Source organism: Colletotrichum karsti, assembly GCF_011947395.1.
Source record: "Colletotrichum karsti strain CkLH20 chromosome Unknown Scaffold20, whole genome shotgun sequence".
In the NCBI taxonomy this organism is placed as follows: domain Eukaryota; kingdom Fungi; phylum Ascomycota; class Sordariomycetes; order Glomerellales; family Glomerellaceae; genus Colletotrichum; species Colletotrichum karsti.
The window spans coordinates 456,797-472,640 of NW_024065920.1; the positions used below are offsets into that span (position 1 = coordinate 456,797).

General features: G+C 55.0%; 5 protein-coding genes across 5 annotated transcripts; 3 read left to right on the forward strand and 2 right to left on the reverse strand.

Annotated features, from left to right (window-relative positions):
* Positions 1-1,207: 1,207 nt before the first annotated feature.
* Positions 1,208-3,944, reverse strand: CkaCkLH20_06726 (bromodomain containing protein; the record flags this gene model as incomplete). Its single annotated transcript, XM_038889443.1, has 6 exons — positions 1,208-1,635; positions 1,685-2,210; positions 2,267-2,528; positions 2,577-3,329; positions 3,483-3,574; positions 3,861-3,944. The coding sequence occupies 6 exons, from the start codon at positions 3,942-3,944 to the stop codon at positions 1,208-1,210; spliced, it is 2,145 nt and encodes a 714-aa protein (XP_038745255.1).
* A 1,511-nt stretch (positions 3,945-5,455) lies between these two features.
* CkaCkLH20_06727 (putative cyclin-dependent kinase regulatory subunit) lies at positions 5,456-5,958 on the forward strand (the record flags this gene model as incomplete). Its single annotated transcript, XM_038889444.1, has 3 exons — positions 5,456-5,559; positions 5,644-5,788; positions 5,848-5,958. The coding sequence occupies 3 exons, from the start codon at positions 5,456-5,458 to the stop codon at positions 5,956-5,958; spliced, it is 360 nt and encodes a 119-aa protein (XP_038745256.1).
* A 2,052-nt stretch (positions 5,959-8,010) lies between these two features.
* CkaCkLH20_06728 (endoplasmic oxidoreductin-1) lies at positions 8,011-9,963 on the forward strand (the record flags this gene model as incomplete). Its single annotated transcript, XM_038889445.1, has 3 exons — positions 8,011-8,100; positions 8,192-9,798; positions 9,855-9,963. 3 exons carry the CDS (start codon positions 8,011-8,013, stop codon positions 9,961-9,963), a joined length of 1,806 nt encoding a protein of 601 aa, XP_038745257.1.
* Positions 9,964-10,323: 360 nt separating this feature from the next.
* CkaCkLH20_06729 (uncharacterized protein) lies at positions 10,324-11,359 on the reverse strand (the record flags this gene model as incomplete). The annotated part of the gene is made up of 2 exons (XM_038889446.1): positions 10,324-11,000; positions 11,062-11,359. 2 exons carry the CDS (start codon positions 11,357-11,359, stop codon positions 10,324-10,326), a joined length of 975 nt encoding a protein of 324 aa, XP_038745258.1.
* A 3,297-nt stretch (positions 11,360-14,656) lies between these two features.
* Positions 14,657-15,754, forward strand: CkaCkLH20_06730 (uncharacterized protein; the record flags this gene model as incomplete). The annotated part of the gene is made up of 2 exons (XM_038889447.1): positions 14,657-15,352; positions 15,410-15,754. The coding sequence occupies 2 exons, from the start codon at positions 14,657-14,659 to the stop codon at positions 15,752-15,754; spliced, it is 1,041 nt and encodes a 346-aa protein (XP_038745259.1).
* Between the last annotated feature and the right edge of the window lie 90 nt (positions 15,755-15,844).

The window sequence follows — 15,844 nt, forward strand, 5'->3', positions numbered from 1 at the left end:
TACTCTCGCCCAGATCCCGCAGCCTCGTACGTCAATTTGGGTTGGAAAAGCATATGCCCAAGTATGGAATGACCGTGGCTTGCTGGAGAGGACGCACCGGTGATGGTACATTGATTATTTACACATCTGTCTTTGAATCTACAACTTCAACCCTGCGGCGATACCCTGGATGCCACAACGCCATTCCATGCTCAAATCCGATTGAGTAACCAGGTGAAGAAGACGCGATGATAGCTCGCGGAAGAAATAGAAACCACACAGTATAACAACATGTCCGCCATAACGTCTCCCAGACCCATTCACCGAAAGCAGCCAAATAAGTTCTTGCTCATTTTGGGGCATCTTAGTGGAGTCTAACGCCGAGCCCGAGCTGAGCATGCCACATCGCCGGTTCACCGCCCAGGCATTGGGCCATGTAATCATGAGTTCCAAGAACCACGGCTGCTTCAGCCCCAAGGAAGCTCAAACCGCGCACACCCCCGAGACGTCTCGATTCCTGGATAGATCTCTGAAGTCGTGTGACTTGCGAGTTATCGAGGATCCGGTAGAGAAATGCCTGATGTTCGCTGTCCTGGGGAGGCCGTGGATCAGACGGCCTAGATCTTGATACTTTTGCTTCTTGCTCAAATCGAGGCGGGTACTGCTGGCGGTACCGCTCTTGCTCCACGCGAGGAGGAATCAGGCCTGGAAGAGGGTTGAGCAGCGTCGCTACTAGCTGCTTAGCTAGCAGCTGTGACTGCTGAGGGCTCACAAGAATCTGGCCCCCCATTCCGAATCGTATCAGTTCATCAAGCTGCCGTTCGATAAGAAACAAGGCGTGATGAACTAGCATCGGCCCCGGAGCTGCGTAATTTATGCCCGTTTGTTGCTGGTGCTTTGGGACTGGCACCGGTAAAGTCGGAGCTGATGGCGTCGAAGGATTTCGTTCATCCAAGGATGGGTATCGCGTAAGGCGTCCCTCACTGTTTTGGTATACTGATGGGCGTCGATCAAGACAATACATCAGGAACACCTCGTGAAGCCTTCTGAGTTCAGCTTGATCCCAAACATTCTGGAGGGTCAAGGGAGGGCAACCTACAGTCATGGCAGAAGCTCTGCTATTGACCTGGTTACCTTCTCCAATCGATGAACCTGATCCGGAAGCACTTGAACTGAATGATCGATACGGAGGAGACATGGCAGCTTCGTCGGTTTCGATGCGAGACTCCTAGTTTCTCACAACGTGGGCAAGCACCGTCATCTGCTCAACTTCGTAGTCTTCACCAGTAGGTAGCTTTTGGCCCTTAGGCAACGCAGCAGCGACGTGTACCTCAATGGTATTAACGATACCGGCCTGGAGCTGGGCTTCGAAGACCTTGGCGCCAAGCGGAACAACCTGGTTGTGGCCGACATGGACCGGAAGGATGGGATGTTTGTTGATGATTACCCAAAGCCTCCACTGGCGTCCCTCTTTCTCAAGGAAGGCGGGCAAAGTAGGAATGATCTGAATCCTTAACTGATTGGCAGGCATGTGGACCGTCACGGATTGCTGTGCCTCCTTCTCCATGGGAGTGACGGTGATTTCAAACCGGCGCTCGACGTTGATCATGGGATGAGTCTGGACCTTCAAACTGCTTATCAAGGCATCGGCAGCTCCTGCGTCTCAATTAGCATTGTGATCGATGTCTCCTCCAGCAATACGTACCTTTGCCTGGGGCACGGAGCCTCTGATCCCAGACAGGCTTAGGAGGCTGCTCGATGCCATTCGTCTGCTGCGGAACACCAATAGGCTGGAATGTTGCATTGGAAAGGCCTGTAGCTTGACTGGCGACGGGAGGGGGGAAAGCCGATGGTGTGTTTGCCTGACCAGGTGTCACAGCAGGAGAGGGACGCATAGCATCTTCTCTCTTGATGTTATTGGCAGCCGAAGGACTCGGAGATGCCGCGGAGGTGCTCCGGATTCTATCCATTGCAGCCGGCATGGCAGGAGTGACAATTTGACGGGCATTGCCGTTGGGGCCGACCTGGTCGCTTGCCTGGGAACCTGCGGAGTGGGCTACCAGAGGCGCAGGCGAATCTGCCGAATCACTCTTGCCCCCCACGTGAATAGTGATCTTCTTAGAGGTTGGGGGCTGCTCAGAAGAAGGCTGCTGGACTTTGAGCTTGATCTTGGGTTGTGCCGGCTCAGAAACGACCGCCTTAGCCTGACGCAGCTCGTCCATGAAAAATTCCTGAAATTGTGTTAGCTCTGAGGCCCGCGATTATTGTGAGGTGCGTGGATATATACCTTCAATTCCTGGGCAAGCTCGTAGATCTCACTTCCCTCTTCATTGTAGAAGCAAGCGTTCTGCCACAACAAACTAGCGCTCTCCTCAAAGGCAGCCCAGTTCTTAAACTCGCTAGTGCCAGTTGCCTCATTGCGACCCTTGACGCCTTTTACTGATTTCTGAAGCTTCTTGATGGAAATGGGCTCTTTGATCACCCGGTAGTAATCTTTGAGGGCGCGAGGAGGGAGATTGACAAAAGGCTCGAAGTATGGCTCTTGACCGCTATGAATGTGGTTAGCATTGGTGCGAACGGTTGTTTGAATAGCTTACTCCTCCTCGCGCTTCCGAAGCATTTCTTCGACAATCTTTTCCTGGGCAGCCTGGAAACTGAGGCCCTTGTATGGGACGTCCTCATACTCGGCATCCGGGCGACTGGGCGTAGCAGTCCGGCCCTTGGATTTGCGCGGCGAGGCACCCTTGGGAGGTCTGCCCGGACCTCTGCGACGAAAGATGACAGTTGGGGGCTTGGAGGACTGGCTGGCCTCGTCGTCATCGTCATCTCCCTCTGCATCATCATCCTCTTCTTCTTCGTCTTCTGCGTCCTCATCTTCATCTGCCTCGGCGTCCTCTTCTTCCTCATCTTCCTCGTCAGCATCTTGCTGCTCGGGTTCGGGCTTGGCGGCGCCTTGAGACTTGCGACGGCCAGTCTTGCCAGGGATCGCATCATCCTCGTCGTCCGTCTCAGCCTCATCGACAAAGCTGCCATCGTCAGGCAGAGCAGTCGGGACTGCGCTGTATCCGCCTTTATTGTACGCCGGGTTTGTCTTGGTCATGAAATTACTCAAGGCTTTCCGGACTCTCTCGGCATCTTCGAAAATCTGAGTGTGGCGAGGGTAGAATTCCTTCGCATTGGTGACCATGCGCTTGAAGTAGCTTTCGAGGTCGGTGAGAGTGGCAAAGTCTCCCTTGACAAGCTTTCGCTCGATCATCGACAACGAGATGGGCATGCGCGTTTTCTTGTAATATTCGGGATTCGCCTCCTTTGGGAGCAGCTTCTCAAAACAACCTGCCACCTTTCGGCCACTAGGTACAGTAAAGGTCAGCATCGATGAATGACAGGAGAAATATGCCAACAGCCTTTCCAACACCATGGAAAGCCATTAGCCAACTGCGACGGGCCGCTATTGACAGTCTTCCCAGTATGCACGCAGAAATGGAAGTAGGGGGTAAACTCACTTCTTGTCTGCGGTCCGACGAATCTGCTCGAGGAAGAAAAGGCCATGCTCGGTTGTGGATTCGACGGTCTCTTTCTTGGTCAAGTCGAATCTCTGTTAAGGAGACAAGTCAGCCGGGTCCTGAGAATCGCTTCGCTGTTGATAGAGGGGCATCGAAATGGGTGGATGCCGGAGGTTTAGGCAATCTGGGGTAACGAAGAGTGGGATAGATGATGCAGCCAATGCAGACGAAATGTTCTCGCGCAGCTGGTTGCTCTCAAAGACTGTGTGTGATTATGGAGGGCGGGCACAGAAGGAAACATCTGCAAGGCGAGAGACCAAGGGCGTTGAAGCTGGCGCCAACAAAGAAGACAGGCAGTATGGGGAAGATCAAACGTACCTCGGAGAGTCTCTGGCGCTTTGCTGCGCGCTCATCAGCTTCGGTCGCGCCATTAGCAGCGACCGACTTTCGCTTGTTGTCCATCGAAAATTGGTGGACAATGGTCGCGGCAACTTGCGCTTTTTGTTCGACGAGTCGCAGGCAGGTGCTGTATACGTTGCAAGCGCAATGGCTGATAGGATATGGCGCGATGCGATGCGATCGTGGTGCTGCGACGGCTTTGCGAAGACGCGTCGTTTGGAGATCAGTCAGGAAGGTAGGTGGGTGAGGTAAGGTCCGCGAAGGTAAGCCGTGGCAGGGTTGGTTGCAACAGGGCTGCAGGGCGCAGTGTGTGTGGCTAGGTGCCGTGTTCACGCGCTGAACCTGGAGGCTGGCTGAGAATAGCTGAGGTGCAAGCCAAGCACTTCCTTAGAACGGGAGCTCAAAGCTGGCAAAAGATAAACAACTGACAAAATGAACTGTTTCCCCGAGCGATGAGCAGATATCTTCTTTTTTCCCTCTTCCGACGCTTCGTTTTTTGAGATGGATTGTATTTAGGGAAGGCAAGATTGACAAGCTGTTTGGGCAACCAGTGGACGGAACGGAACGTTGGTCGCAAACCAAGGAAGGTACGTATCTGGAGCTGACAGACGGTTGTCACTGGTGCCTCAGGTAGCCATCAGTTTTGTGAGGCTTTCCAGGTTCATAACAGCACCGAGTAGGTTGGCTCAAGACCGCCCGTTAAATGCAGTGAAGAGAAAGTGGAGAGGAGAGAGTAGAGCTGCAGGGGAGCCAGAAATTTGGCGCTAGAAACCTCGATCCGGACCAGGCCGTTGACGGGTGGCAGGCGGCTGATACGATCTGGGCGGAGTGAGAAATATACAGACATGAGGAGGAGGAAAAAAAAAAAAAAGAAGAGGAAGCTCACCGCTCTCGGCGAGGTGGTCGGTGTTGGAGGGGCGGGCTGGTGCACCGGCGGCCTGGAGGTACTCTCTCTGCAAAACACTGTGTGCCAGTACACCTAAGCTTGCCAGCCCAGACCGAGAGCCAGGGGCGGAAGTTGCCGGCTCGGACCCTGGGGGCCAAATGATGGCAGCGCCGCTGGGGTCAGAATTACTGAGATCCGACTTTTGTTTACAGGCCATAACTTTTCCCACCATTTGAATAATAACCCCTCGTTCTTGCGCGCCAGCCTCCTCGTTCCGCCATATCATCGAACCTCGAGATCGGCTCCCCAGCTCCTCGTCCTCCGTCTCTCGTTGCTTCCTTTCTATCCGATTCGAGTCATTGGCGAAGCTGGGAACTGCGTGTTTCAGCGTCAATTCCTCTCTACCCCGCCTGCATTTGTTGTTTACCAACCTCGCCTTGCATCTGTGTTGGGAGTGGTCGCCTGACACAAGTTTGGCACTTGACTTTCGCTCGCGTCCTCAGACTCCCGTTCCCGTGTCCGAGAGTCGAACATCGCCAGTCTCGACCGTTGTCGCCCATCGTTTGATTCCGCCGCCAAGTCGAGAGCTACCCCGCCGCTCCTCTCGCCTTCGTGGTACCGAGAGTCGACGCCACCCGTTCATCCCACCGACGGACACGCAAACGCAGACACAGACACCGCATCCGCCATGGATATCGACATGAGCCGCCGCAACAAGGCCCCACGCCCTCTGTCCGACTCGGAGAGGGCTCGATTGGACGAGTTCATCGACTCAATCCACTACTCGGCTCGGTAGGTTATCCCATTGTTCTCCTGCCTGTGCAGTGCACCACCAAAACATGGAGTGGACGTCGCTAATTTGGCATGTGTCTCTAGATACTCTGATAGCGAATTCGAGTACCGCCACGTACAGTTGCCCAAACCTATGCTCAAGGCAATCCCCAAAGATTACCATGATGCATCCCACGGAACACTGAAGCTACTCTGGGAAGAGGAATGGCGCGCACTTGGCATCACTCAGGTATGAGATTTCCATCACGAGCCTGCGGGCTGTTTGTAACAGGCGCTGATACCTCGCAGAGTTTGGGTTGGGAACATTACGAGGTGCACGAGCCGGAGCCGCATATCTTGCTGTTCAAGTTGGTCTACCCTCCCCCTCTACTGACCGTTCTTGGAAGAGGTTTTCTCTAACGTGTCACCAAAGGCGTCCCCTCAACTACCAGCCACCTCAGTGATCTGTGGAACGAGGCGATATCCCTCGTTCTCCTGCAAACGCAGAACACATCCCCGCTTCCCGCCCCGGAGGCTATTACTGTCTGGGCAACACTCGACGACACGAATTACGGCCAATGATGACGGACGCTTTCCCTAGATATTCAGGAGAAGACATTGAGAGATACTAATACCTCGTCTTTGCGGACCACGGCAAGTGGTACAAAGACGGCGCATACCATTATGGTTATTGCATTTATTTGGGCGGTTCGAGTCATCGGGTTTTGTTAGTGTTGGGCTGTTCTGTTTGCTGTCTGCTGATTGTCTTGGAACCTGGTTGAGGATATGTCGGATTATGAAGGCGGTCTATCGCCAAGTGCAAGTGGCCAGCGCATTGCCTATGCTATGTGGATGGTGCTGCTGAGCTTTGCCACGATGACCGCTGATGGCCGTCGACGAGAGCACGCCACGTCTGGGAAGCAGGAAAAGACGGTGCGCTGATTGTGTAGATGGCCCTTCGTTGGCTATCGCCTGAATAGCTCGGCTAACGACAGTAATGAGAACAGAGCTTAGGGACACACGCATGGTCACTTGAACTTGGTGCGATCATGCACAGCTTCCTATTGTGTGCGACGGGCAGACATTCCATGAAGTTTGAGTATGCGTTAGATGTGAGGCACGCAGTGATGCGGACGTAGACCATGCCCGGGCAGAATTCTTACGACGTCTACTTCCATGATGGCACTTTCGCGAGACATGCAGACGGGATGTCGTACATGAAGTATAAGATGCTCTTCTATAGCCTCTGCGGCGTCGTCCTAGGTGAACATCTACGCATATGGGGTGTGAGAGGTTACTTTTGACTTCTTGCGATGACGGATATCCGTGGGCAAATAGAACTTTACCTTGAGCTTGCAAAATAGGTTGTTATGTTATTTTTTGACATCTGATGTCGGCATGTGCAAAGCTACAGGGAATACCCGTAGCCACGCGTATGACACAGGCTCCGAGGTCTGGAATTGGAAAGTTGGGGGCACTTTGGGCTGCACCAAGCCGGAACGAGCTGGGTGACTGCGGCGGCATCCGAGAGGCGATCTGGAGATTGGCGCCAGAGTGGTTCCAATTGGCTCCTGCATCTGCTGATTTTCCACAAGAAGGACACCTTTCACCAACGCCAAATTAGCCTTTTGGCCCCAGTAAGACAGCCCTGGAAGTCAAGTACCTTTCCGGTGTTTGCAGGCGCACGAGATACTTTGATGTGCTGGCCGCAACTGAGGATCAGCTAATTCTCGCCAGATAAAGTAGTACGATGTTAGACGGCATCCAGGGCCAAGCTCCAAATTAATCAGCTTTCGGAGGGTGGTCCATTGTTGCTGCTTATTTGCTTCGCCTTTGATATTGAGGACAGATTCCAGTGACATGACTCTGGCCACTTTAGCCAGGAACCAAAAAGACCGACGATCCCGTGTTCACCATCGGAGACGTATCCGACTTCCTCTTGAACAGATCACCTTTTTGTGTTCATCACTCGCTTCACCAATCCGTCATTACATTCTTTGACGTTCTTCCAGGGTTTACGACACTCTGAGAAGGAGGATTACAACATCAAGAGCTTTTGCCAAGGCGACGACGATCCGCCCAAGACCCACGCCCATGCCACTCGCATCTTTCATGTCAGACTGAGACAAGAACTGGGGAAGAGTACCTGACCCATTTACACTTCGTCATTAACCTCCAACGCCCCTGGCCGTTTCGAAGAAACGAACCTCTCCCAGCTTACTTTCGCCTTGCCTGAACTCTTCCGCACGTTTACAACGCTTGCACAGGCGCCACAACATAGACTACTTCGGATCCACGCATACCACGCTTCCAGCCCGGACACTCTGGACGTTTCAGCCGACCTTTGGAAACTTGTCGTCCGCTGATTAACAACCACAACCCTCTTTCTCCTCCGCGACCACCTGTTCTTGTCGTTGAGTTGCGTATTAAACTGTCCGGTCGGCCCATCCCCGCCTGTCCGACCCGATCACCATGAAGTCTGCAAGCAGATTGTTCTTCCTATCAGTCTTTGCGCTTTGGGGTTCTCCAGTTCAATGCGAACGCGCCCAAGATGATTGTGCGGTATGCCGCCGTTTTCTTACTTCTCTTGACGACCTGCGCCCTCGCAGCGGTTTCTCAGTACCGGTTCTCAGTTTCTAACGATTCGTACCAGATCTCCCCCAAGTCAATTGTTTCTGACGCATGCGCCTCTTATTCTACCCTCGACGAACTGAACACCAAGGTCAAGCCCCTCGTCGACGACCTGACAAGCTCGACCGACTTCTTCTCTCACTACCGATTGAACCTCTTCCACAAGAAATGCCCCTTCTGGAACGACGAGAATGGCATGTGTGGCAACATTGCCTGTGCCGTGGAGACGCTTGACAACGAGGAGGACATTCCTGAGGTGTGGAGGGCGAGCGAGCTTGGAAAGCTGGAAGGACCTCTAGCGAAACACCCTCCGAGAAAGGTGCAACACGAGCGCCCCGAACGACCCCTACAAGGAAAGCTGGGCGAGGATGTCGGCGAAAGCTGTGTGGTTGAATACGACGACGAGTGTGACGAGCGCGACTACTGCGTGCCGGAGGATGAAAGCGCAACTTCTAAGGGGGATTATGTGAGCCTCCTCCGGAACCCTGAGCGCTTCACTGGGTACGCGGGAGTCGGCGCTGCCCAGGTCTGGGACGCCATCTACCGAGAGAATTGCTTCCAGAAGAGCTCGTTCCCTCACTCGGCCTCTCTGGGTCAGTCACAATCTAGCCCCAAGGGCCCTGCGGTGCAAGACTTCAGGCAGGTTCTCGAGGCCGCTGGGCGACAGCAAAATCTGGAGCAGATGCGCGAGAAGCAGCCCAACGCACCCTTCGCAGCCCAGACTGGTCTGGAATCGGAGGACGAGTGTATCGAGAAGCGCGTCTTCTACCGCGTGGTCTCGGGCATGCACGCTAGCATCAGCACCCATCTCTGCTGGGACTTCTTGAACCAGACTACCGGACAGTGGCAGCCCAATCTGGCCTGCTACAAACAACGACTCCACACCCACCCCGAGCGCATCAGCAACTTGTACTTCAACTACGCCCTCGTCACCCGCGCGATTGCCAAGCTTGGCCCCTACCTCCAGGGCCGAGACTACACTTTCTGCTCGGGAGACCTGGACCAGGACGCCGCCACCCGAGCCAAGGTCCTCGAAGTCACCGAATCCGCGGCTAGTGTTCCGCAGATTTTCGACGAGAGCCTGATGTTCAAGAACGGCGAGGGCCCCTCCCTCAAGGAGGACTTCCGCAACCGCTTCCGCAACGTCAGCAGAGTTATGGATTGTGTCGGTTGCGACAAGTGCCGTCTATGGGGTAAGCTGCAAACTGCCGGCTACGGTACCGCCTTGAAGGTCCTCTTCGAGTTCGACAACAACAGTGGAGATATCCCCGTGCTAAAGCGCACCGAGCTCGTCGCTCTCTTCAACACCTATGCCCGTATCAGCAGCTCCCTCGCCGCTATTGGCAAGTTCCGGGCCATGGTCGACGCTGAGGAGGCACTCGCCTCCGCCGCCGCTGCCGCTGCTCCCGAGCCTACCAACGTGATTCCCGACCGGGCAAAGAAGCCACACCACGTGGTCACGTCGCAAGATGCGGAAGTCGAGATGGAAGACGACGACTACCCTGAGGAAAAGCCCCGACAGAAGACGACCGGAGAGCTTTTCCAGGAAGCCTTCGACGAGGAGTTTGGTCGCTTCCTCAAGGCCACCAAGTTTGTCATCAGGCGCTGGCTCGGATTCCCCAAGACATTGTGAGCATTCCCCCCTTCCCTTGAAGCATTCGCAAGTACTGACAGGGTATCCCAAGCTTCAACATCTTCATTGTCGAGCTGGCTCGCTTGTACCAGGGCTTCGTCGGTCTCCCGGTCATCGAGAGGACCTGGAACTTTGAACGGCCCAACCTGGATGAGTTGTAGATATCTCCTGACCGTCGTTGATTCTTAGCATGGCCTTTTCTTACACTGCATAGCCGGGCGGGGGCAACAGGCGTTGTTTTTTGCTTGCTTTCTGACTACGGGACACGACTGCGCTGGTGTCCATTACCAGACTGTATATAAGATCTAGATACCATTGCCTAAATGTAGAGCAATCGCGTTGTGTCATGTCATTTCACGTCTACGCTACTTTTCATGCGGTCTCTGATTTTACTTGCCATTGACAACAATACCCTGCCACGGTTTTGTAGCCCTGGTATAGCGATGCTCACTTGTGGTGACGTGGGTACTGAGGTAACTAATGTCACAGGACAACAGACCGCTAGGCTTTGGCCGCATACCTCATGCGTATAATCCGTCTTCTTCGCCAGCAGAAGCGCCCCTGCCCCCGTCCCTCAACGGGATGTGCGTGACGACGTTGCCGATCTTGGCCTTGACGCCAGAAACCCGGATCTCCCACTTTCTGACCTCCCGGAACGCCGGGAGCTTCAGCATGCCGTACGCTTGCAGGCACGCATCCTCGGGCGGCAGGCCGAACGTCCAGCCGATGCTGACGTGGAAGGCGTCGTGGACGAGCTCGGTGGCGCGGGCCCCGTACAGCGGCTGCTGGCCGAAGCGGAGGGCGACGGCGTTGCACTTCGTCAGCAAGGCGCGGAGCTGGGGGTTCTTCCCGTCACTGTTGCCGTCGGTAGCGGCGGTGGTGCTCCTTGAAGCGTGGGGATTCGCGACGCGGAGGATGAGGAAGGCGCGGTCCGAGTCTGGAGATTTGAAGAAGCCTATCCCTACTGGCGAGAGGACGAAGGAGCCCGCGGCGGAGGAGACGGAGGCGGTGAGGGCGGAAAGGAAGTCGTCTTTCTGAGGCGTCGTGAGGGAGAGGGGCCGGGAGAGGGAGACGTGGAGGGGCAGAGGGGCGTTGAGGTCTGATGTCAGCAGCGGGTGAAGCTTCTGGGTCCCGAGTAGGGGATCGAGCTTTTCTAGGAGCTCTGCAAGAAGCGCATGCTGCGATGCGTCGGGGTGCCCTGGCGAATGTGTCAGTTGACTAAGAAACGAAAGCTGATGTTGCTTGGAAGGATATCTTACACTCGACATAGACATGAGAAGGCCAATTGCCGGCGATGTGGGGAATGGCGCGCTTCCGTCCTTGGTGAAGGGAAGGGTCATCGGCGGTGCTGGTACGCACGGTGGAGGCGTACAGATCGTGGAATTCGTCGGGGAGAGGGGGTAGTGCCGAAGGGTCGGGTTTGGCCTTGTCTTTGCCGGCGGTGCCGTCCGGCGACTTTGTGGCATGGGGGCCGCCGTCGGTGGCCTTGCGGCGTTTGGACGGGGGTGAGCCGGCTTCAGAGGCCGAGTCGGACGAGGAGTAGTCGACAAGAGCCATTGCCGGGGCGGCAGCGGCTGGGCGCCGGTTGGAAGTTGGAATTGGTGAAGGGTGGGTTACCGAACTAATGAAAGATTGTTACATCCCCTCACTGCAGCCTGTCGACATTCAAACGGCTCTACGATGCCTGGGACAAACGAAACGAGGAAACTGTCAGCCGCATAGAAGGCTGGCGGTATCGCTGAGTTGGGAAGCCCATGCAGTCGAAGCTTTCTGGCAAGATCTCGATCCCAAATACGTGATACGCAAGGTACGGGTGGCCCAGGCCTCCTTCTCCATATCGGTACCTTACTGAGCAATGCTTACGCACCTCAGTACACGGCAGCCTATGAGAGCTGAAGCCTCTCAATTCCCCTGCCCTATCTGGAGGACTGAAAGAGGCCTCGATAGCACGACTCCCGACTGTTTTTCTCTTAATCTTTCGCGAGCTTATAGCTAGGCTTGGGTCTCGGACATGAAAGTCACGAAAGCGGTGGTCGCATAAGGCGGCGTAAATGAGCGGGCGCATTGCTCATTTTCACCCGTAACTGACAAGGAAATGCCGACGGGGGACAATTTTAAGCTTATGGTTCCCAGTGGTTGGCGGTGAAAGACCGGGCCCAGTCGGTCGACGTGTTCCGCAAGGAATCGGAGCAGGCATTGCCCTGACTTGAGGGGGAATGAGACGTGGGCCGGACCCTTCCGGCGAGCCCCGGAGGCGCTCCGGGCGGACAGCTGGCAGCATAGAACGGAGGCTACACGGAGCCTGGAGGTTGGGGGCATGTGAGTTGGCCTTGGTGGATGGTAATTGCAAATAGGTGCATGGTGAGACTTATCAGTGGCCTGTTAATTTGCTCGTGGTATCAGCTCTGTAACGGTTGGTGCACTGGAGAGGTGGACTGGTAAATGGGATGAGGGCTACGCAGTGCGAATAGCGTAAGGTAGTTTGTGGTCCCCTGGCTAAAGTGGTTTTCTGTTGGTTTTTTTTAGGTTTTGCTGATCGCATGACGTAGAGCTCGAGAGCCAATGCGAAGCCGGCTAGACGCAAGACAAGACCCAAGAGGCCCGCGTGTCCCGCTGACGGCGAGCCGGTGGCTGAGCTAAGGCAATCTAGCGGGCGAAATGTTTCGTTTGGTCTTCCATTCTCTCCCGTACTGTTGGGTGACAATTTGGTCCCTGGATCCCCGAGGATGCCGTTGTCTTTGGTCTGCCGGGGGTGGTGTTTCCCTCAGCGGAGCCGTTGAGGGGAAATGGTAACGTGATGGGCGAGGGGACATGTCTTGCGTGCGGATCGGGGCCGGGGACTTGACTTGAACCCAGAAGATGGTGAAGAGTTGATGTTCTTCACGTAAATGATGTTTGCTCATGTTCAAGAGAGAAAGGCAATTGACATGGCGGGAAGTTAAGATACCCACGAAATGAAGCAGTGACAAGCAAGAGCTCTCTTCCAAATGCATCACATTGCCGTTGTAAGAAAGAGTTCCGCCCATCCATCATTTCAAAGAGCAGGTGCCTACCTACCTTAACTTATCGTCCCCGTCCCCGTCCCCGTCTTCCCACCCACATCATCCAGTCCCTTGGTGCATGCAGTGACTGGACCTGGACCGCAGCTCTTGCCCCTCTCCCCTCCTCTTCGTCCCCTCCCCCTCCTCCGCGAGGTACTCTGCAAGTCCCTGCCAGTTGGAGAAAAAAATCAGAAGAACACCACAAAGACGTCTCACCAATAGCAAGCCGGTCCGTCGCGGCCAGCGCAGGTCCCATGATGGTCACTTTCCGGACCGGGCATGTTCCCAGCAGCCCGTCTAAGAGGAAGGTACTTGCCTACACTTCCTGATGTCTGCATTCGCATCTTCGCCCACACTCTTGCCCTACCTTACGCAGCACGCAGCACATGGATGAGGGTCTTAACGGGCCTGGACTGACTGTGCCTGTCGTCGCCATCATGCTCTTTTGCCCACCCTCATGACTCCATGCCCCCGGGTATACACCTCGCTCATCCCACCAAGCGGAAGAACGGACGACGGCTGGAAAACTATCAAAAGGGCCCTCACACCTCACACCTCACACCTGCTGCCGTCCCCGGTTTTTGCATCCTCTCATCTTTCGCATTTCTTCTGTCCTGCATTGCCCAGCTCGCCCGCGCTGCGACACACGACACCGAATAATCGACGACTCGAAGTGACGAACCGACAGCAGAAACGACATCAACATCGACGTCGACAACCATGGACGACTTCGACAACAAGCAGTGGGTAAGTCTTAGTCACCTGGTTTCATTTCCACCTCCAGAGCAGGTTGCTGTCATGGTCTCTGTCATTGCTCATTTCCTTTCCGACCCTAACATGGCCATGCCGTGCCAACCCAATCGTCATCGCCCGCGTCTCTTCCAGACTTCCGTTCCTTCGCATCCCCACATTTCCAACCCGTCAGCGTCACATCTCCCGTCTTATCGCCCTCTGTTCTTCTGTACCTCATTCACAGAATCACACACATTCCGTCACTGCCGGCCCGCCCAGCCTACTCCTCTTGTCCCTAAACGTGGTCGAAGCCGATCGTCCCGTCTCGCTCCCATTCCCTCCGCTGTTAGGGCACCAAGGCCGTGCTCAAGCCAGGTCTTGGAATAGAATCGATACCTACACTATCTAAGCCCAAAACCTACCCAAGCTACCCCTGTCAACATCAGTGAGTTGTACGCAAGGTACGGACGGGTCCTCCCCTGTACTGCACGGTTCAGCCACCAAGCTGCGCACAGCGGCTGGAGGTCCCTTCTTGCGTCACTGCTCATCCAACTTGTCGGATTTCCAAGAACAGCTACAAGCTGCCTGGTCTGGCATCATCCAGACTGCAGCTAAGCCATGGACGACGTAAATAATACGGGCCCCTCCACTTGCACATGCGCGTCCTTTTCTTGTCGTTCGACTTCTTGTCTACTATCGTCCTCATATTTGACCTTGCCTCCTCCATCTCTGTCTGTGTCGATTATCTTACACACTCACCTTTCACCATACCCGTAACCAATCCAACCTCGAATACTCGACTTACACCTTGATTTAGGCGAAAGCTTACTTGCTTGACCCCCTAACTGCACCTGAACCAAGCCAGGAAACCGGTCCCGGAAGTTCATTCATCAATCCGGATCCATTGCTTCGAACCTTCTCGCAGAAGAAGAAAGGAAAGGAGCCCGTCCGATCTAGCAACAGTCACCGGAGTCATAAGAGTGCCTCCTCGTATCCTACTCCGCCCACGTCTGCAAGCCCGACTCGGTCCAGCTTTCACGCTTCCAACCCATTCTCGCCTACGTACAACAAACACGCATCATTGCCCTCCCCGAGAGAGCCCACCTCGCCGCCGATCCACAAACCTTTGGGTCGCAGTACCAGCGTTCGCAGTAACAACGCCAACCTTCACAGCAGCGGCTACAGAGGCTCTGGTCCCCCGAGCACTAGTGTCACTCGGAGTTACAGTGCCCGAAATCGCTCCAACGAAGAGGCAGGATTTCGTGCCGAGACCTCCTCTGTCCAACGCAGCAAGAGCGTAAACGTCCACGGTTCTGGCGGTCTTCGTCGTTCTGGTTCATTGAGCCAAAGATACGCTGGCGACATGTCTCATCGACCTCTCGACATGCTTAAGAAGGAGCAGCGTGCAGCGGACCGCTCCCCGCATCTCCGGACTCGCAAGAATGGTCCCATGACCGATACAATCGACGGGCTTGACACCATTGGCGGTGTCTATCATCACGGCGGTCCGTATGACGCCACCTTGGCGTCTCGCAATCGCAACAAGATGTACGCCCCCGTTGAGGCCGTGAAGGAATCCAACATGGAGGCTCTGAAAGCTACGCCACATGAATACGTCCAGGATTCACTGAGCAAGCATGTTCCCTTGCAAGGAACCGGCACTATTCCTGCCGGCGCCAGTGACATGCGCGGCAATGTTATGAACTATGAGGAAGGTGCTGATCTGATGCGCGAGCCCGATGCGCAGGGCGGTGCTTACAAGCGCTGGGACGGAGTTGTAAGTTCACTTCACCTTGACACTCGTATTGTTTACATCATATCTGACTAATAACAGCGGTACCACCCTGATGATCTTAAGGGAAAGGGTGAGCCTTCGTACACGTACGAGAAAGATCTTAAGGAGAAGAAGCGTATGCGCAAGGCATCCCTGGGCAACAGCCCTTCCGAATACGAGATGCGTGCCGGCACCAATGGCCAGTCACGCAAAGACAATGGGGCCATGGTACGCCAGCGAAGTGTGAGCAACGCCGCCGACGGAAGACCCGGACCGTCGGAAATGCCCGCAGGTCAGTCGAACAGCGCCGACCTTCAACGTCACAACAGCACCGGCAAGCGTCTCAGCGAAGGCCTGAAGAAACGCTTCGGAAGCATCCGTCGCAAGCACCATGCAGCGGCCTAGATGACGGTTTTGGCTCATTCTTGCGCTTACACCTCATGTAATACCACGTCGTTATGACGTAATGTCTCTACTAGACCACAAACTGCGTAT